Source organism: Mastigoproctus giganteus, chromosome 1 (genome assembly GCF_048544385.1).
Source record: "Mastigoproctus giganteus isolate SK-2022 chromosome 1, ASM4854438v1, whole genome shotgun sequence".
Classification (NCBI taxonomy): domain Eukaryota; kingdom Metazoa; phylum Arthropoda; class Arachnida; order Uropygi; family Thelyphonidae; genus Mastigoproctus; species Mastigoproctus giganteus.
In genome coordinates, this window is record NC_143575.1 from 231,715,096 (window position 1) to 231,738,348 (window position 23,253).

The 23,253-nt window shown below is 38.1% G+C and overlaps 1 protein-coding gene across 1 annotated transcript in view; it reads right to left on the minus strand.

The window, feature by feature from the left end:
• Rchy1 (Ring finger and CHY zinc finger domain containing 1) overlaps positions 1 to 23,253 on the minus strand; it is a 53,389-nt gene that overhangs the window by 25,519 nt on the left and 4,617 nt on the right. Inside the window, exons 4-5 of the mRNA XM_090376251.1 lie at positions 15,123 to 15,178; positions 7,719 to 7,863 (exon numbers count right to left, since the gene is read on the minus strand). Coding sequence (XP_090232377.1) covers positions 7,719 to 7,863; positions 15,123 to 15,178 — 201 coding nt within the window. The remainder of the gene's footprint in view (positions 1 to 7,718; positions 7,864 to 15,122; positions 15,179 to 23,253) is intronic.

Genomic DNA, 23,253 nt, shown 5'->3' on the forward strand with positions numbered 1-23,253 from the left:
ACCTCAAATTCATCAAATTTATTTACCAAACTCCAACATTGGTGTATACACACAAGTATACATGCACCTGTTCTTTTTCTTAGCTACCCTAACACAGCCCATGTGTTTACTTGTACCGCAATGACTCCCAGCAGTCTAAAATATCCTGCATCTTGTTTTCCAGGCTTCTGCTCATTCCAATAGAAGCAGTGCAAGAATCACTTTCACCTCTGCCAGTCGCTACTGTTAATCTATTAGTCCTTGTATCCCCCCCAAGCTAGCAGTTTTGAAACATTAAAATCACCAAGAAAAATTACCTCACCGTTAGGAAAGTTGGACTAGAGAAAGTAAAGTTGCAAAGAGAGGAAGTCAAAATGCTCCAAGTGATTAGTTCAGTTGGGAGAATGGTAGAGACAACAGATGAATTTGACACAATGAGGTAGAGAGATTTTAAGCCAGAGAAGATCGAAAAGAGGAGATTCTAAATTAAGCACTCCAAGTGATTAGTTCAGTTGGGAGAATGGTAGAGACAACAGATGAATTTGACACAATGAGGTAGAGAGATTTTAAGCCAGAGAAGATCGAAAAGAGGAGATTCCAAATTACCAAGTCTCTGACAAGGAATATCGGAATGGACATATGCACAAGTACCACCTTTGAGGCGAAAGGAATCATACAGCAAATAATTTGGGCAACTGAGATGAGCAGTAGTTGAATCAACTGATAACTGAGATTCTGTCAGAAAAAGTACATGGGGTTTGGAAGACTGCAAGTGGAAATGGACATCGTTGAGATTAGAATTGAGACCATGTATATTTGTGAAATGAACCAGGAAGTGTTTGGGAGGTTTAGATCTTTTCGCAGATATGTTTACTTTATTAGTTTGACAATTCATGGTGTATTCATTAGTAATAGAAAATTGGTGGGGACATGCTGTATGAAGTAATGAAATTTTTGGATATGGCATACACGTGGTAAGAATATACCCAGATCCTTGACATAACGTGGCCTCGACAATGACCCCCCCCCCTGCATACACACTACTCAGATTCCCTCCAGTCTCTACCTGGCAGAGTAGAGGTAGCAAGATTATACACTAGCTATTCTGGAAACCTCCTAAAGAGTTACCAATAGGTTTGGTCTGGTGTACTAACTGGCAGCCACTCTGCAAACACCGTTTTAGAGCTGTACCCTCGAAATGTAAGGAAGAGTGGATCTCACCATGATGTCCATCATAACCTCAAAAGTTATCAGTCATACTGCATGATGGAAGAGATGGAGAAGGGTTGACCGGAACTTAGCTCTGGAAACAAAACATGGGTTTCTCCACTTCAAGCCTCCAATAAGCAAAGTGGTGGTATTGCACCAGTTGATGAGAGTCACTTACCACCTGGTAACACAAAGTGGCGGCATTCCTCCATGTGGTGTGGTGTGGTGTGGGTGCCACACCTCGACCGCTGCTTAAGTTGGTTCACACCTGAGTGGTCACACACACACACAGTGTGCTTATGGATGGAGGTTATACCCAGGATTACTAACAGTCCCACCATCGTGAAGGTGCAAGCAGAGGATCTGGCTGTTAGAAATCGTCCGGCCTTCGCTGAAATGGTTCAGTTGACTCGAGCGTCACCCAAATATCAGTTCCATCAGCGTTTTAGACTCCCAGGTAGCAAGCACAGCTTGTCTGGCATATCTGAGAGAATATCTGTGACAACCTCAAGGACCAAATTAGTTTTTCATCCTGTAAACTGGTGGAAACTTGTTTGTAAAATGAAAATTGCAAGCTGCAGGTCTACAATTGCAATGGATGCAATTATAAGCGAGGGTATCCATTATTCACATATCTCCCACACACCAGAAACATTCAGTTATTAGCTTATATATTACACACACTAACAATTACAAAAAATCTAGGTGGGAATACTCAATGTGGTGCCTATTATTAAAAATAAACAAAACATAGACTAAACAATCAGTCAGCAAGAAAATGAAAGAACAAAAATACTACATTTGGAGATAATAAGTTGGCAGGAAAGGCACAAAATTCCACTCCCAAATTCAGAGGAATAATAAATCAAGTAGACTGTCAAATGACACACAAATGGAGAATTTACCATTTCCATGTACAAGGCCAACAATGCGGTTGCTTTAATATAAAGTAATGGAGATAAAGCTTTTGATCCACATTTAGATAGCTTATAATAATTTATGGTGAGAATTAAGAATAAATGACAGGATTAGACTGCTACTTCAATAAATATATCAAAGAGGATTTCAACAGTTTCAGATATTACTGCATCATTCACTTACAAAGCGATAAAATTTTCTGCATAAATAAACATTTGCTGTCTTGTTTCTACGTCAGAGGATAAAATCACAGATGTTTAAAATTATACTTGAATTTCAATTACATGCTATAGAAATGCTCATCTTTGTGAAATGATGACTTCAAATTAACAAGTTGTTCATGAATAAAAATTTAGGGCTAAAAGCCTCAGACTATGGAAAACTTACTAGACATTGCATAGTCTATACGTAGTAAGCCAACCAAAGTTAATTATGTGGTATCGTTTTATTTATATCTCTCCAAACAGGCCTACGAGGTTGGGAAAATTCATGTTGAAAAATTATGCTACACACCAACCAACAATTGTAATTTTTACTGCAAACTAAAATACATGCAATAAATAAAACTGGTAAAAACAGATGTATTTACAATAAATGACAGTTATAATAAAATGAAATGGTGGTAAAATATGACTAAAATGGAAGTTAAAATAATATTAAAATATAATAGTGATAAAAGCGCTAAAAACTAGCTTTCGGAGACAGACTCCTTTCCCAACAGTGCGCTTCTGTTCTGTGACAGTATCCTTAAATAGCAGGCCCACGGCACTCGTCACATGGTTCCACAGGAATATGGTTGGAATTTCCCACCTGCGTACTGGAACTGGCTCGTGAGTGCGCCAATAAAAACCGATCATCACCTTCAAGAACGACGGCTTCAAGGAAGGAGGGGATGCATATGGACACCCCTATCCCTGTTGATGGTATTACCATTAGCCGCCAAGATGCACAGGCTCTCAAGCCATTTACGGTTTCAGAACCCATGAGCCCGGTCAGTGATGACCGCAGCTTCAGGGGAGATCTGGTGCTGCTGCTTTGCAAATTATGCAAAGTCTGCCACAGCAGACTTTGCATAATTTGCCATTCTTATAGCACTCATGTGCTCACTCAGACGTTCTTTGAGTTGTCGCCCCGTCTCACCAACACATAACAAACCCCGCAATCCGGGCACTTAATTTCATATACCACCCCACTGTTAACTTCTTTTGATATGGGGTCTTTAACTTGTGATATCACTGTGTGCAACCTTCATCCCGGAAGCTGCACACAGCGTATCTGGCACCCACGGACTGTACGTGTGATGTGTTCAGTAAGGCCCGGATAGTAAGGAATGTATATAGTGATCACAGGGGCAGGCGACTCGCTACGCGTGGACTCTACCCCTCTAATGAATTTATCCAAAATCCTCTGGGGATAGCCACATTTCTTGAGGTCTGCGGTGACTAATAATTTCTCTCTCTCTTTATCCTCGGGGGGAGTACTGCAGTTGGACCCAACCCTATCTATTAGGGCCTTAACTACACTGTTCTTGTGTTGGCTAGTTTGTGCAGAGCTATAATGGGTATATTGTCCCCGGCACATGGGTTTACTACTCAGGTTACAAATGAAATTATTGGAAGAGGCAGTGATTACACATAATGACAATGATAGTGCTAATTTCATTTGTAACCCGAGTAGTAAGCGGCTTTCTAAGGAGCAGGAGGGGGTACTAAGCTTAGGTACTGGGTTTGCTTTGATGCCTAGTAAACCACCTATTGCTGAAATAGCCATGGGCATTGAGAGAGCCATTAGCAAGCTGTCAGAGACCCAGGCTAATGAAATACGTATCAGGACTTCGGCTATCTTGAGTCATGCCAGGGTGGCCCCCTCAAACCTTAGTGTCAACTATAGACGTGCCTTGCGTGAACTCAAACAGGATGATAAAATCGTAGCCTTACCGGCGGATAAAGGGAGATCCACAGTTATTTTGGATAAAGAGGAGTATTGTAAAAAAGCCTTAGAACTTCTACAGGACACCACCATGTATAAAGTTATTCGGAGAAATCCGTTAGTCAGCTTGGAGCGGCAGGTGAATAGTATTATTCAGCGCTGGCATAAGTTAGGTAGGATAACTAGGGAGGTTTTTTGGTCCCTACATGCCGCAGGCTGTTGTTTACCCAGGTTTTATGGACTTAAAACATAAATACTTTGTGTATCCGAAGATACACAAAGTGGACATCCCACTTAGAACAATCGTATCATTCATAGGTAGTCCTATGCTTTATCAGGATATCTTGCCAGACTAATTGCACCTATAGTGGGATGTTCTAGTTTTGTCATTAAAGATAGTAAGGACTTTGTAGGTTTTATAAAAGAACAGTCTATAAGTGAAAATGAGATTATGATTTCTTTTGATGTTACTTCCCTGTTCACATGTATTCCTATTAAGTTTGGAGTTCAATGTGTTAGAAGGGCTTTGGAAAAGGATGCAGCTTTAAATACCAGGTCTTTGTTAAGTATTAATGATATTTGTGAAGGTGTGGAGTTATGCCTGTCCAGTACCAGCTTGGTCTTCCAAGACATTATGTATAGGCAGGTTCATGGCACGGCCATGGGTTCCCCCATTAGCGCTATTGTGGCTAATTTAGCCATGGAAGAATTGGAAGTTAGGATCTTTGACGGTTTGGAATTTCCCATACATAAATGGAAAAGATACAGGGATGATACTTTTACCATCATACAGAAGGGGAAGGAAGATCAAATACTTAATGTGCTTAACAGCTTCTCCCCTTTCATTTAATTTACCTCGGAGGTGGTGGCAGAGGAATCCCTCCCGTTTCTTTATGTGTTGGTGATCAGAGAAGGTTGTAGGCTTAAGACTATGTTTTCAGGAAACCCATGTGCCGGGGACAATATACCCATTATAGCTCGGCACAAACTAGCCAACACAAGAACAGTGTAGTTAAGGCCCTAATAGATAGGGTTGAGTCCCACTGCAGTACTCCTGAGGATAAAGAGAGAGAAATTATTAGAGTCACAACAGACCTCAAGAAATGTGGCTATCCCCAGAGGATTTTGGATAAATTCATTAGAGGGGTAGAGTCCACGCGTAGTAAGTCGCCCACCCCTGTGATCACTGTATACATTTCTTACTATCCGGGTCTTACTGAACGCATCGCACGTACAGTCTGTGGGTTCCAGATACACTGTGTGCAGCTTCCGGGATGGAGTGATATCACAAGTTAAACTGATATCACTTGCACACAGTAATATCACAAGTTAAAGACCCCCATATCAAAAGAAGTTAACAGTGGGGTGGTATATGAAATTAAGTGCCTGGATTGTGGGGTTTGTTATGTTGGTGAGATGGGGTGACGACAGAATGTCTGGGTGAGCACGTGAGTTCTATAAGAATGGCAAATTATGCAAAGTCTGCTGTGGCAGAGCATTTTTGGGAGAAGCAGCACCAGATCTCCCCTGAAGCTGCGGTCATCACTGACCGGGCTCATGGGTTCTGGAAGCGTAAATGGCTCGAGAGCCTGCACATCGGGGCGGCTAGCGGTAACACCATCAACAGGGATAGGGGTGTCCATATGCATCCACTCCTTGAAGCCGTCGTTCTTGAATATGATGATCGGTTTTTATTGGTGCACTCCCGAGCCATTTCCGGTTCCAGTATGCAGGTGGGAAATTCCAACCATATTCCTGTGGAACCATGTGACAAGTGCCGTGGGCCTGCTATTTAAGGATATTGTCGTAGAACAGAAGCACACTGTGGAGAAAGGAGTCTGTCGTCTCTGAAAGCTACAGTTTTTAGCGCTTTTATCACTATTATATTTTAATATTATTTTAACTTCCATTTTAGTCATATTTTACCATCATTTCATTTTATTTATTGTAAATACATCTGTTTTTACCAGTTTTATTTATTTCATGTATTTTAGTTTTCAGTAAAAATTACAATTGTTGGTTGGTGTGAAGCATAATTTTTCAACATTTATATCTCATATCGTAAATGTCTTCACAACTAGTTGCCTATTTATTATACTTCGAATAAGTAATGCTTCCACAATAGAGAAGATTACTGTTACTTATTCTCAGTGGATACCTCCAGTTGTTTCACAAATGGGTTGTCAGTCGTTATACTACTGTGTACTTACCTACCCACTGATAAAGGGCCAATAGCCCAGAAACAGCCGTATGGGTGGTGGTATCCACCGAGAACAACAATAGTCTTCTCTGTTGAGGAAGCATTACTTATCTGAAGTATAACGAATAGGCAACTTGTGAAGGCATTCACAATATGAGATGTAAATGAAATGATGCCACGTAATTAACTTCAGTTGACTTACTACATACAGACTTCATGCAATGCTGTAACTTGTATGTCTAGCAAGTTCTATATATTAATTTAACAGTATATTGAATGACACTATACACTATTTTACCACATCATAACAAAATTTGTTATACATTCTTATAACACTTGCTACAGACATGATAACTACAGAATTATAAAAAAACAAAACAAAAAAAACTGCCATATTAGGGCCACCCAAGAACTAACTTATAAGCCCATGTGTATTATGTCCATAAATCGCATGTGTAGTCAATTTGTGTTTTGCTGAATGAAAAAAACCAGTGTTTTCAAGGATGGGGGGGGGCATTGCTATCTATACATGAGACTAATCAACTCAGCCAATGAGAGAAAAAGACCATAAAAGTTCCAGGGTGGGAGGACAGAAATTATAATCACTGTACTACTCACTAAGCACTATGGAACATTTTCCATTTTTTCCATTTATTTGTACACACAGTTATTACATTTATATACAAAACTTACAAAATATATATACAATTTTATATGCATTAGCATTCTCGTTATACATATATAAAATACTATATTATATATGACCTCCTGATGCATTGCATACGTGTATCCCAGAATCAAGGGTGGCTCCTAGGCAAAAGCCCATCTCCACCTAGTTTATCTGCACAGCCGTAGAACCTCTACGAAGTTGGCCTAAAAACACGTGTGCAGTATTATACCACCGCTAATACAAGGCAGCTGCTACCTGGTGCCCTTTTCTAGGCCTAGGTTTACATTATCTGTTTGTGCCGAATGCACAAGTCCTGCACTCACCGGAGGTAATGCAATACAAGTGGTGCCTATCTCGCTTCCAGATTAGCCTGACCTTGAAGCGAGCAATTAAATAAAATGAAATAAGAAATGAATTAAAAGTGAATCACTAGTGGAGAAAATTCCACAAATTATCATCAGTACCACCAAGAAACAGTAATTATTATATAAACAGATATATATATACAACACCTGTTTTAAATGTGCTCAGAGTCTCAGAATTCCTGAGAATCCAGAAAACAATATATAATTAGTTTACATACAATGGACTAAGTTTAACTACAGAAATACTCTTCAAAGAAAGACCACCTCCACATTCAATTAACAGCACTATTTGCTAGAACTTCCAAACCTGCTGACATCTTGTCAATAGCAATTGACCTAAATCACCATTGATTAACATAAATCAACACAATAACAATTGACAAAAATCAACACACTATGGAATTACAGATGGTTACCTACAAAATATGCAAATATAATTTTAACTCACCATTCTTAATCCACTGGTAAATAGTTCTTGCAAATTTTGATCCAACCAAAGAAGAAAAGGTCGAAAAAGTAATTCAACCATTCCTTTAGCCATATTGGCTTCATGCTTCTCTGCAAACCAGAACTTTATCTTCTTATTCAGATGTCTGTTAAAAAAAAGTAATGACATGCAATGCTAATTATTTTCATTTTGTAATGGGCTGCTCAATTTCTAGTACTGACACAATAAGCTCTTTAATTTTTTTTTGGCTACAGATATTTCTGTACTTAAAGCAGAGAAATACCTACAAAAGAATCTATAAAGGACTTGTATCACTATCAGAAATTCACATCATTTACACTTTTATAAATTTGATATAATTTTACTTATATTTATATATGTGAAAAATTTGGGATAATATAAAATTCTGATGCATGATGACTAATATATTTCTACATTTCAAACAGTGTCACTTTCTGTTTGGGAAGTTCAGTTTGTAACAAAACTGACAAGTTGCCTTCTTTTCATTATAAAGAATCTTACAGTAAATGATGCCATCACGAAGGGATTAGAATCTTCTATGACTCCTATTATCTCTTCTACTTTCATCATGATTTCTCTTAAAATCATTTGAGGTTCAGGCTCTTTGATGGGGTACTGGAGGTTATCATCATCATCCCTTTCTTCAATTTGCATTTGTTCCTATAACTCAATGAAATCATTGGTCATGGGATCTCTATGAGACTCCAACAATTAATTGGCACGTTCAAGTTAAGAATTTTTAGCCACATCTGAAATTTCCTTTGTGACATTTTTTTTTTTTTTACATTTTTCAGAAATCTCCATTGTGATGTGGCCAAAATTTTCTTGAACAACTCTTCATAAAGGATTGCTTAATATCTTTCCAGCTTGCAGCAATGTTTCCCACTGCCATAAGGATGTTATATCCCCTTCCAAAACTGCATGTGATTTGTTGCTTCCTTCCTTTTGATAGGAAATTAGGTACGTATAATACTGATTAAAGGTAAAATGATGCCTTGATCTATAGAATTCTTTTTCACCTCACTGACTCCAGAGGCACTCTCAATTTGTTTTCTCTTTTTGGCTCATCTGAACCACAGTAGAAAGCACTTAGTTTTTGTAATTTTAGTGGAACCAATAACTTCTACAAGTTATTGGTTCCACTAAAACTATGGAAACTGAAAACATTTAACCAGAGCAGCAGCATGCTTAAGACTCTGGAAACGATACTGAAAGGTGGACCATTTTTTACAGGATGTTCTGTTTTCAGATTTAAGGCACAGTTGTAATCTTCATAAATAAGTAAATTTTCTGTTCATACTCCAGATGATCATAAGAATCAGAAGCATATGAAATTACTGCAGTCATTTACTAGGATAACATCATAGCATGCAAAAAATGCAAAACTGTACAAAACTATGGATGCATCATCAAATGTACAGGGTTGTTAAAATTAAAGTATCCCTATGTAGATGGCGGGCCTCCGTAGCCGAGTGGGCAGGAGCGGGAGTGCAGTAGCACACGCTCTTTGAATAGACCGGGGTTCAAGCCCCTGACTGCTGAATACGGTCGATCTGCCAACCCGCACTGGACCAGCGTGGCAGATTATGGTCCATTTCCCTCAGCATGAATTGTTGAGGAGGCTTCCATCCTGCAGTGGGTTGATAATGGCTGCACTTTACTTTTTTTTTTATGTAGATGGCTTTGGAGCAAGTTCTAAGGCTCATACTGAAGAGAAATTTGGACAACAGGTACAATAAAGAATGTGCTCGCCATTTATTGGGAAAAAAAAAATATTAGTTTACAAAAGTTGTCACTGTATGGCATGTAACTATCTTAGTTACGATTATGCAAATAACTTACGCCATTTGCATAATTGTAGATTATAGCCACTACTACTGATCTACTGTATTGTATAAAAGCAAAGCAGTCTTGTCAAAATCATACAGTAGATGTTTGCCTGCACTACAGCTGCAATGCCAACAACATTGCAGGAAAAGGCGCTATTAGTGAAGCTGTACTATCAGAACAGCAACAATGCAGCTACAACTATCAGAGAATTCCAGCGTCAGAAGCACATAAGATGCGGACCTATGACTGTTTGTGCTATCTGCAAAATGATTGCGAAATTTGAAGCAACAGGACATCTTGGTGTTCAACCGGTTAGAGGTCGAAAACGAGTGGACTCCTCTCATGTTGAAGATGTGGTAATGGCTGTCGTGGATTTATCAAGTCAATCTTCATGTGGTAGCGCAAGTATGCCAGTTGTTTCTCGTGAAGTGGACATGCTGTATTTCATTGTAAGGCTAGTAATGCGTCAGGTGTTGCGGTACTATCCTTACAAGATGCACCTGCTACAGCAGATATTCGTTTCACATACACACTTCAGTTTCTGGCGCGAATGACAGTGGATATCACTTGGTCATGGAACTTACTTTGGAGTGATGAAGCCCATTTCTGCTTAAATGGACAAGTGAATACACACAACTGTCGCATTTGGGCAACATAAAAGCCTCGAGTTATCCAAGAAGTCCCATTGCAGTCTCCAAAAGTGATGGTGTGTTGTGGATTTATGGCCACATTCAGGCCATATTTTTTTGAACAGTAGACTGGTAACACCGACTGGACCCCCACACCTGTTTCCATCACTGGACGGCGATATTATGAAATTCTGGCAAATTTTGCAATACCAGAGCTGCAACAACATGGGCGCCTTCAGGATACCATATTCATGCAAGATGGTGTGTCACCCCACATCCACCGTTGTGTCCAAAGATTGCTAAGACAACACTTTACAGATGAAAGGGTCATCAGCCGTTGTTTCCACACATCTTGGCCACCCCAATCACCGGACCTCACCCCATGCGACTTCTGGTTGTAGGGTTTTTTTGAAGAACCAGGTGTATCGGGAAGGATGTCAAACTTTGGCAGATCTGAAGGACAGCATTAGACGTTACGTGCTGGGCTATTCCAGTTGACATGTTACGTTCTGCTGTAGAAAATGCCATTCTTCGAATGGAAAGTGTTGTTGACCAAAATGGAGGACACATTGAACAATTTTTTTTTTTTTTTTTTTTATGTGAACCCCAAACACAAGAGGTATTAGAACCTATAGTACTTAGTACCGTGCTTGGGTTGGAGGTTGAGAAGACGAAAGAAGATATTTGTTGACATTGGACTTGAACTTCTGTAGATTGTAATTTTCAGGAAATACGTATGAAGGAAGGTTGTTCCAGAAAACGGCAGTTGAATGAATAAATGAGGAAGATGAAAAGTTGGTTCTGTGAGTTTGAAGTTGGACAGTAAATGGATGTTGGCTGGCGGCGGCACGTGTTCGGACTGTTTTGAAAGAGCGAGCAGGAATTATAGAAGCCAATTCAGAAGAACAGTGCCCATGGAAGTATCTGTAAAAGAGGTATGCAGCAGAAACAGTGCGTCTATGAGAAAGCGAGTGGAGAGACTCTGTTAGAGATGAGTCATTAATTAACCTAACTGCCCTCTTCTGAATGGAATCAAGAAGCCTGAGAGAGGTTTTGGGGGCACCACCCCAAATGTGGGAACAATATTCCATGGCAGGGCGGATTTGCGATTTATACAGAGTGAGCAGCTGTTTGAAAGAAAAGTAACGCCGAGAGCGAAAGAGAAAACCAAGTTTTTTAGATGCAGAGGAAGCAATATTTGTAATGTGCTTGTGCCAAGAGAGATTAGAAGTCAGGGTAATCCCCAAAAGAGATATATCCTTTTGCCTAGAAAATGGAGTGTCACTAAAGATAAGCATAGGAGCAGAAGAATCCTTTTTGCGAGATATAAGACAAGACTGAGTTTTAGAAGGGTTGAAATCAACTAAGTTGTCTTTGCCCCACTGGAGAATTACCTGAAGATCGGCATTTAAGGAATTGGTAGCAGATTTTCGAGAAATTGAAGCTGATTGAGCAGGACAAGATTTCTCAAAACGGAAAGTTGAATGCAATGTGCTATCATCGGCAAAACTATGGATAGGATTTCCAGTCAACGGAAGAAGGTCATTGATATACAAGAGGAAAAGAGTGGGGAAAAGAACTGAACCTTGGGGGACACTGGCATTAGTGGAGAAGTTAGAAGACAGAGAGCCATCTACCATCACCCTCAGTGAGCGATCAGAGAGAAAACTGGATAACCAATTACTAAAAACAGTTGGCAAACCATAAGATGGAAGCTTGTTTAGAAGACCTTTATGCCAAACACGATCAAAAGCCTTTGAGATGTCAAGAGCAACTACTTGTGTTTCACAGAACCTTTCCATTGAAGTAGTCCATAAATGGGTAACATAAGCCAGGATATCACCAGTGGATCGACACATGACGGAATTGTAGCGCTGTTCAAGCTCAGTTCAATTTGTATTGTCACAGTGCCATATAGTGACAAATTTTGTAACTAATTTTTTTTCAATAAATGGCGAGCACATTCTTTATTGTATCTGTTGTCCAAATTTCTTCTCAGTATGAGCCTTAGAACTTGCTCCAGAGCCCTCCACATAGGAATACTTTAATTTTAAGAACCCTGTACTTTAACCAGATGTATGGTAATGTTAACCCAACTTTAGGTACATACACAATTAAAAAAAAAAAAACTGATAACTATTACATTGCAAATTTTAAATTACTAAATAGTATCAGCCTACTGGCTGTTGTGCAAGGAATTATGAATGCTAACACCCTATTGTGACACCTGGCCAATTTTATTACCTGTAACATGGGAAGTCCCTTGCATCAGGACATTGCCAGGTAATATGGAAATATCCTGATTCATACAGCTTGGTAGTCAAGAGTCTTAATCTAATTGAAGATCTCTGGGATATTTTTGAGCAAATAAAACTCAGCTTACTTCTGCAACTTGTCTAAATACTGCCTAAATTTAAGGATGGATGGGGAGAACTAGTTGAGAACAACCTGCAGGACTGCTGCAGTCTTTATAAAGCCCATGACCAGATTTAAATTTTGCTTTTCTCAAACCGCAGTCTTTGAGTCTTGATACATGTTGAAGGGTAATATATATTTTAAAAACCCATTAACTTTTTACAAAAATTAAAACATTTAATATTAAAATGAGGCCTCTGTGACTTATCTACTGCTTAGCACAAGCAGTACAGGCTAACCTCGATTTATTCGTCCCACAAGCACATCGTGCAAAACGGAAACGCGTTAATTGAATATAATAATCAATAGGAAAAATTAAAATTGGTCCTTGACCTTCTCGAATATCCATAAAAAATTTTAAAAATATATCTTTTAAATAACTTTTTAACTGTATACAATGTAAAAGATAATGAAAATAATTATGGAATTAAATGTTTATTGCATAAAACAGCGGTTCCCAAACTGTGCGCCGTGGAATATTTTAAATTTTCGAGGGGAAACACAGCAATACTCGACATCTGTCAGACACTGCGCGAACTACTAGCTCGAGGTAGTTCACAGTTTCAACATTTCTTATTAAGTTGTTTGGACCTAACTACTAAACGGAACTGTTAGGTATTTCTTTTGGTCTGGGTGCACCTTGAAAAAATTCCTGAGACACTGAGGGCGCCGTGAACCGAGAAAGTTTGGGAACCTCTGACATAAAATACACAATGAAGAAATGGCTGTTGCAGAAATATTTGAACAGTGCCGACTTTCTCTTTTCATCAATCAATTTCCGACAGCCGACAACAATCTTCTCTGGGCCCTGGCGAAATAAATATTGCAGAGAACCTCAAACCTTTTGTTTGAGGTTCTCTGCGATATGAAAGATTTCATCTAATTCTTTTACCGTTATCTCCTTCGCGGTAACATTTTCATCTAGCTCATTTAAAAATTTGAATTTTTATGCAAGTGTGCATTGACTTTATTAGCAGGAGACAAGTAACACGTCTTCTTCCGATGGTTGATGAAACACACCGAGGCGGGCAGCAGGCAAACGTTTGTTAATTGACCGTTCGACTCACGATAAGCTTAACGCACGATCCAAATCTTTTTCAACTAGCGCATAAAAAAAAAGATCATGTTAACTGGAAATTTGCATCGTGTAAAATGAAAAGTGGTATAATTTTTCATATAGCATTAACTGAAATTCGCATTAATTGAACTCGCGTTATGCGAGGCCTGGCTGTATATCATCAATCTAAACATGTGCAAATGCATTTGAGTATAAATCACATTCTTCTGCAAATTTCAGAAGATATGCTCTCCAATAATTCCTAGGAAATCCAAGTGAAGTTCCTCGTTATTCATCTAAGCAGGCCACAAAGTCCTAGGAGGCCATAGAGGAGTGTGGCACACCCCATATTAACATAAAAGCACTGTCTACATAAACGCTGCTTGCATGTGCACATTGTGGTTATTAAAAACAACCATTTCTTGTAAATGTTATATCATCTGTGAACAAAACAATGTTAATGAAATCAGCATGAACTATATTGTTGATGAAGCCAGTGGCAAAAATCCCTCTGTTGCAAGTAATCAGCTAGCCTCAACCCTTGTTTCCTTTGCATGTGGAATGGATGTAGTTACTGCTCATGCATGACACGTGCAGTGTGTACTAGCTGAAGACTGGTCTTTGACAATCTACAATGTCTTTCTTCACAGGCACATGGTCCTTGGGCATCATCCATCCACTTCATTATAAGAGTTTTTCAAAGTGTACCAGGAACATTTTCCTTCATTGTCACAAAGGTATATGTTCCTGGTACAGTTGTTGAGCTGTTCTAATGTTGTCATTTGCTGCACCATATGTGATGTGCACATCAGCCAATTCTTTGAAAGTGATTCTCCATTTCACAGTGATAAATCTATCAGTCACAAATTGTAAACACTGGAATGCATGACTCCAATGCATGCTTGCATTGGAGTCATGCATTCAAGGCCCACTGTGCTTAACCTTGCTGTTTGGATAATGCTTATTCATCAGTAGGGTGCCTCCGTAGCCAGGTGGGCAGGAGCAGCAGTGCATAGCACAAGCTTCTTGATTAGACCGGGGTTTGAGCCTGTGACCACCAAATATGGAAGATGCAGAAAGGTCAGGGAATGACCATCGCATATCTCCAGAGCAATATGGGCTTAGTTGCTAATGCTCCTAAAAACCAAATAACAACAACAACGAAATTCATCAGTAGGGTATTTGTATGTAAAGCACCCTGACATGGAAACTACACAAGAGATGACAAAAGTTCACAGACTCTTTTCATGTTTTGAAGAGTGAAGATTCACATCTTTGTGAAGCTGTGAAATTTGTCAGCAGAGCTTTGAGACACCCTGTATTTCAAAATTCATAATAAAAAGCATATCAAAAGTCTTAATAACAAGGTATAACTTGTATATAAGAATGATAATTGTTTCACTCAATTCTTATATGCCACAGGGAAAAAAAAAAAAAAAAAAAAAAACTTACCTAACAAGTAGGGGAGGCATGTTTCCTTCCTCGTCAGTTACTGTAACTTTACACAGCTGAGAAAAAAAATTAATGCTAATTAAAATTAATATCCATTTTCAGATATAGTTTTTAACAAATGAATAATAAAATTAAAGCTACAATTTCAGATGTTCCAAAATGCAATTTGAATTGCGAATTAGTTAAGTTACTACAAGTCCACATGCCGACCGGGCTAGCCGAGTGGGTAAAGTACCTGCCCGGCAACCCAAAGGTCGCGGGTTCGATTCCCGCCTCGGGCTTGGATCAAAGTACTGCAAAAACCTTGGGAGGTGCAATATGGCCACAGAAGCCGATGCGCCAACAACTACCAAATCAAAAAAAAAAAAAAAACAAGTCCACACAAAATAGTATCACTTTCCTTTACGACTGCAGTCCAATAACAGATTGTATTTTTATAAGAGAAATAGTCTTCTTATAGAGCAGGAATTTCTAATTATTTTTAATATAATTAGCAATTCAGTACATGTCTAACACATTTGCTTCCACATATATTTGAGAGGGTGCATCCGATGTGCCATAATTTTTGGAATGTTGAGAAATTACAATGTTCTGAAAATTCATAAATAATGGTTGAAAAGTAAGTCTGAAAATCACACCTAAAAGCAAATGCTTACTTTTGGGTTGAGCAATCAGAACAAAACTCATAATTTTATCTAAAGTTTATTCCATGTACATAAACTAACCTCAATACAAGCAGAAAGAAATGTTTACCAAGCTATAAAAAAAAAAAAAAAAAAAAAATGAAGCATTATTCACTTCTGTAAGTTGAATTTTTTAGGTAATACACATGGGGGGGTGGGAAGTTGTTCTAGAGACCAAAAGTAGAATGTGCTTTAAAAAATGAAGGTGGATAGTAGGTTGCAAACCGAACATCTTCTGATGTTCAGTTTACAACCTGCACTATAGTTTTTATTGAGAAAAGTTAGTAGTAGACTAGTACCATGGATGGGTAAAGGTAGGCGGATAAACTTCTCTGGATTTTGTGTAGGAGTCAGAATTGAAGTCTAAATTCATAACATTGAAAAGTGCACTGGTCCAGTGACACATTTCACCAGGACCCATGGCAGTTCTTGAAGCTCCTGACTAATGGATGGTATGCTGCCAAAAGACACTTAGTTAGAAAGAGGACAGTAGTTAAAAGGGTGTTTATTTTTGCACCAAACAAGGTCATGAGGTCTGTATATAATGCCTGTGAATTGCATATATATTGTATTGTCTGCCTTGTTTGCTTCATAAAAAACCCCAAGTTACCAAGTGAGGGAAAGAACCAAGCACCCATCCATAAAAATTCCTCCTTTGTGATGAGATTCAAACCACTTCATTTTCCACACAGCATGGATCTTAACTGCAAAGCTACCTGATCTTCATTTCTGTTCCCTACACCTGGTGTCTGCACCCATCATTTTTTGTTTTCTAGCTTCCCAACCCTCAACCAATTCATGCTCCTGGAAAAGCATAGGATTCAACTGAGTAGGCATATTAAAAAAAATAATAATAATAAATAATCTTATCTGGATTTAAAGCGTTACAAAATGGATGGAGTCACACTGAAATAGGCACATACTTCCAACCTGTCTCTGAGAAGGATCGGCATGAATCCTTTTATACAAAAATATGGATAACAAATATATTTTATTTTTTCTAAATTTTTGCATTCCTCCTTTCTAAGTCACCAAACTTTCTCGTTTCCTAAACCTTTACTTTTACTCAATGATTTTAACTTCTGATCTCTGTGAGTGTGATACACCAAACTGTCATAGCTGCCAATTGTCTTTCACCAAATTGTCACATACAATTTTATGTGGTTGGAACTTGGTTTATTGGTGGTCACCAATGAAACCACAAACACAATTTTAACAATTCTGAACAATCTGAAACCTATTGCAATATTCTGAACAATTCTGCTTTACCTGCATTGTGGCAATTCTTTAAAGAGGGATCATATTTTTATAAGCATGGTAACGCTCCATGTTGCAAAGCAAAATCAGTATAAAGAATTTTGAGAAGGATAATGCAGCAAACCTGCCATTTCCAGCTCCAATCCGAATCCAACTAAACCTAAACACCTTTGAAACAACAACTGGGAACAAAACAAGATATTCTAGTTCACGCATAAAACTAGCAGCATCTTTGTGGGAAGAGTAGAGCAAGATTTAAGGGGAGAGAGAGAGAGAGAGAGAGAGAGAGAGAGAGAGAGAGAGAGAGAGAGAGAGAGAGAGAGAGAGAGAGAGAGAGAGCGCACTTACATGATACCAAACTAGTTGAAAAATATTGCCATAAGTTTTAAAATGTTAAAACTCTTAGAAGTACAGATTTTGATACCGACCATGAACTGCTAGCAGCAACAATTAAATGGAAATTTAAAAATACGAAGCCAAAGAACAACAGAGCAACATTAAATATATCATGATTTAAAGAAGACACAAAATAAAGGAAATTTATGGGAAAACACTACTAGAAAAATTAAAAGATATAAACTATTCGTCATCTGTGGAAAATATATGGGAGAAAACTAAACAAATGACTAAAGATGCAGCCTTAGAAATCTTTGGAACAAAACCAAAATCAAATAATCCTTGGATTACAAGGATTATTTGATTTTGGACGTATATATGGAAAAAAGACAAACAAAAAACCTCCTAAACAAAGAAAATAGTCAAGAAAAAGGGAAAAATATAAAACCCTAAAAAACAAAACAGACAACCTATGTAAAGCTGCTAAAAGGAAATGGTTGGAACATAAAGCAAACCTGTGCGAAGAGGCAAATAAACGCCACAACTCTAAAACAACTTGCCAGGTTATAAAGGAACTCTCTAAAACATATATCCCAAAAACACTGACGATAAAAAATAAAAAATATATAAAAACAGGAAACACATAAGGAATTAAAAAAAATATATGGAAAGAATATTACCAAACCGTGTTCAAAGGGGAAAGAAAAACAACTCTTGTCTTAGAGAATAGAAGAGATAAAGAACCCTCAATAACAAAAGAAGTTCAGAAAGCAATTAGCCAAATGAAGAATGACAAGGCACCTGGAAATGATGGTATCCAAGCGGAACTATGGAAATTTGGAGGCAATGCAATGTTAAAACAACTCGCACAATTCTTCAATCTAATTTTATTTACAGGTGATATATCAAAATACTGGAAAAGTGGAATAATAGTACCTATACACAAAAAAGGAGATAAAGAAAACTGTCAGAATTATAGACCCACTGTCAGAATTATTACCCTTTTAAACCATATATATAAAATATTTATAAGGATCTTACAAAATAGGATACTTAAAACATATAAAGAAACAATAGCAGAAGAACAAGCACGATTTAGAAAAGACAGATCAATAATAAGACCAAATATTCACACTAAACATCACTGCAGAAAAATATTGGAATAAGAAGAAACCTCTATCTGTGCTTTGAGTTCAAGCAGGCATTTGACTCCATAAACAGAGAAAATTTAATGAAGCAACTACAAAAAAATCCCACTTGATCAAGAAATCATGTTTGTAAACAATTTCTACAAAAATACAAGAGAAAAATACAACAGAGAAATTTGAAATAGAGAAAGGAGTCGTGCAGGGATGCCCTTTATCTCCATAACTATTTAATATCTAAATAAAAGAACTAATGAAATCAATTAAAATAAAAAGAGGCACAATAATAAATGGAAAAAATATAAACCACAAAATATGCGGTTGATATTATGATTTTAACAGAAACCAAAGAACAACTAAAAGAAATATTAACAAACATCGATAAAGCAATTATGGAATTAATATTAATAAAACCAAAGTAATGCAAATCGGAAAAAATATAGAAAAAATAAACATATTTGTTCTATTTGTTGATTTCAACAAACAGAACAAGTACAAAAATTTGTATACCTGGGCTCTTAATAACCAGAAACCTAAGTAATATTGACCAAATTAATCGAAGACGGAACATTGGATGGACATACATGAAAAAACTCAAAAACATATGGAAGAGCAATAAAATCTCAAATAGTCTAAAAATTAAGCTATATGAAACTCATTATATCCACAGCAACTTATGGATCAGAGAATTGGAGAATAAGAAAGGAAGGCAAAAAATAATGGCATTTGAAATGAGATGTCTAAGGAAAATCAATAAAACTAATGAACAAGTAAGAAAAGATCTAAATTTTGAACAGAGAATAATAGAGCAGATCTACAAAAAACAACTTCAGTGGTTTGGACATGTGAACCGGATGAAACAACACAGGCTACCTGATGTAGTACTGACAGGAAGAATTGGAGATAAGAAACCACAGGAAGACCCAAAAGAGAATGGCTCCAATACCTAAAGGAAAACACAGGCTTTCAGAGTTATCAACAAATGATGCAAGATTCAAGAGACCGACAACAACGGAGGTCAATATCTAAATAAGAACTCATCATCAGCTATTTTCAATCCACTGCAGGATGAAGGCCTCTCCAGCAACTTTCCAGTTCCTTCTGTTTTGTGCAATGGCCATCCATTTACTACCCACAAACTCATGAATTTCATCCATCCATCTCCATCATTGTCTTCCAGGTTTTCTTCTGGCTCCTCTTGGGTACCATTCTGTTATTTTCTTAGTCCATCTGTCATCATATCTTCGAACTGTGTCATGCCCAAGACCATTTTAGTTCTTTAGTTTTGATAAGAATGTCTTTTAGCATTAGCAGAGGCATATGATGCAAGAAAGCAAGCTTATGCAGCATCAGCCAAATTAAAAAAAAAAAAAAAAAAAAACCACTCCCATTTCACCCCTCAGTTTGTTCGAAATACCTGTCCAGCTGAGCCTTAAATTTATTTAGGCTATCAACTTCCACAACAAAGGATAGAAGTCTGTTCTACCAACCAACTACCCGCTGGCTAAAGGCAAATTTCTGCACATCTATCCTGTATCTGTCTTTCCTCAATTTGAATTTATGCCCTCTCAGGTGATTATTCTGAGCAAGAGGAAGCCTCCCATCAGCATTGAGCATGCTCAAACCATTCAAGGCTTTAGACACCTCTATCAGATACCTCGCCGGTGCCTAGTCTCCAGACACTGTAATTTGCAAAACTTAAGCCTTTCTTCGTAAGAGCAACCCTTTGTTCTATTCACTAATCTTGTTCACCTTCTCTGTACTCATTCCAGCAGCTCTACATCCTTCTTGAAATGAGGCCTCCAGACCTGTATACAGAACTCAAAGTGTAGCCTGACCATTGCCTTATACAAGGGAATAATCACCTCCTTATCCCTGTTAGAAAAATTCCTGTATATCATTGACAAGACACCATGAGCTACTCTTGCAGCCAGTCTGCACTGCTCAGAAAACTTCATATCTGCCTGCACAATTACCCCAGGTCCTTTTCATTCTTTACCACTGTCAGTGTAGTACCACAGAGTTGATACGTTGCTCTGGAGTTGCTGTTTTCCGTATGTAGTACTTTACATTTGTCAATGTTAAACTTCATTTGCCACATCTCAGCCCATCTGCTCAACCTTTCCAGATCCTGTTGCAGCAGCATACTGTCAGTAGTGTCCGTAACAACCCTGCCAAACTTTGTATTGTCTGCAAACTTGGACATTAAGCTTGATATACCATCATCAATATCATTTATAAATACAGAAAACAACAATGGACCCAACACTGAAACTTGACGGACTCCACTAATAACATTAGTCCACGAGGAGCAGTGTCCATTAATTACCACTCCTGTCTTCTCCCCCTCAACCATTCCTTTATCCATAGCAGCAATTTGCCTCCAATGCCACACTGCTCCAATTTGTGCAGCAGTCTTCCTTGTGCAACAGTATCAAAAGCCTTTCTAAGATCCAAGTATATAATATCGAAGTTATTCCCTGCATCCAGTTCTTTTGTGACTGCATCATAGTATCCAATCAAATTGGTCAGGTAAGACTTTCCCTTATCAAAACCATGCTGTGTCCAAGCTATAACTGAAGTCTTGTCTAGATGATCCTGCAGTGCTTCTTTAAGCAGTGCCTCCATTAATTTTCCTGGAACAAAGTTAAACTCACAAGTCTATAATCACTTGTGTCAGCCTTTGATCCTCCTTTGTGAATTGGGGTCACATTTGCACCTCTCCAGTCTATGGGTACCTCCCCTGAGTCCAAAGAATCTCTCATCATAATTATGGCTAAGGGTTTGCTTACTTCCTTTGCTGCCTCCTTTAATATAACTGGATAGATCCCATCCACCGCAGGTGCCTTTTTTATGTTTATCCTCAACAATTTCTCCTCCACTTTCCTCTCAGTTATTACAAAATCATCTAGCTCACTGCCAGAGTTTACTTCACCTCTGGCATTCCCCTTCCTGAATAATGCCGTATCTATGCCTCATGTGCGAATGCAGATGCAAAATACTCATTTGGTTTGTTAGCCACCTGAGCAGGATCAACAACAGTTGAACCATCAATAGTCAGTGGACCAATCTGATTCATCCCTTTCCTTCTAGAGTTTACATAGGTAAAGAACTCTTTTCTGTTTTTCTTTGCATTCTTTGCCAAGGATTTCTCATAATTTGCCTTTGCCTGCCTAATCTCCTTTGTGACTTGGTTACAGACCAGCTTATATCTATCACAGACTTACATATCACCCATTAATTTATATGTATCCCATGCATTTTTCTTCTCTGCCATATGTCACATTAGTTCATCTGACATCCATTTAGGCCTAAACCTTGAACAATATTTCTTAGTTGGTATGTAAAGCCTAGTAGCTTCCAAAATAAATTCTTTGAATGCTTCCCATTTTGAATTTGCTGTTGGTAACATCATCAGTTGGTCCCACTGTATAGAATTTAAATACTGTCTCAGATCATCGTAGTCACCTTTACAAAAGTAAAAACCCTTCCCTTTACCCCTGATGGTAGTTACCTCTTTGAGTAAATCCCACTTCGGCACACTGTGATCACTGCTACCTAGTGGTTCCTTTATCTGCAGATTCTTAAAATGCATGAAGAATCACTACTGATAATCAGATCAAGTGTATTACTCCCTCTAGTTGCCTCCCGAACATGCTGATGTAGAAAACAATCATCCAATAAATCCACAAAAGCCTTGATAGTGTGTGAGTGACCAACCCACAAATTCCAGTCAATATCTGGGAAATTAAAATATCCCATTATAAGACTCTCTGATTTCCTGACCCACTCTATTTCCCTGTACAGTTTCTTATTATACTCATCAGAGTCATTAGGCCTTGGTGTGACTTGACTTTACTTGAGTTTTCCGCCTAATCCATGTGTTTCTCTTCTTATCTAACAGTCTGATTCCCAATATAATTCGTTCCATTCTTCGCTGTGTAGTTCTCAGCTTCTCTTCCATTCGTTTGGTGAGTGCCCAAGTTCCACTTCCATAAGTCATGGCGGGGAGTATATATTGGTTCATTATTTTACGTTTCAGACAAATTGGGATATTGCTCTTCAGTATGTGACTAAATTTCGTGAATGCTATCCATCAAAATTTATTCTTCTCTTGACTTCCAGCCATTTATCATTATTACAGCTACTGACTTATCCCAGATAAGTATATGATTCCACCTTTTCATTTACTGCTCATTCAATGGTTATATCCCTTTTTGTGGCATACTTGTTCACCATTACTTTTGTTTTAGCCATATTCATCTTTAGTCCAAAATCCTTACTAACTCTGCATAACTGATTAAGATTTTCCTCTAATTCTTTGGGATCGTGGCTTATAACCACAATGTCATCTGCAAATCGTAAATGGTTTAGGTACTCTCCGTTCACATTGACTCCTTTCTGTGACCAGTCTAATCTTCTGAAAGCTTCCTCAAAGGCAGCTGTAAACAACTTCGGGAATATTGTGCCTCCTCGTCAAACTCCTTTCTCAATTTTAAATTTCCTACTGTCTTTGTCTAGTCTAATAAAGGAGGAAGCGTTCTCATATATTTTCTTCAAAATCATAATATATGGGGTATTTATGCCTTGTCTTTACAGTGCCCAAAACATTGCCTTATGCTGTATGGAGTCAAATGCCTTTTCATAATCCACATATGCCAGGCATAATGGTGTTTTATATTCATTTCCTTTCTCCATTAGCTGTGATAT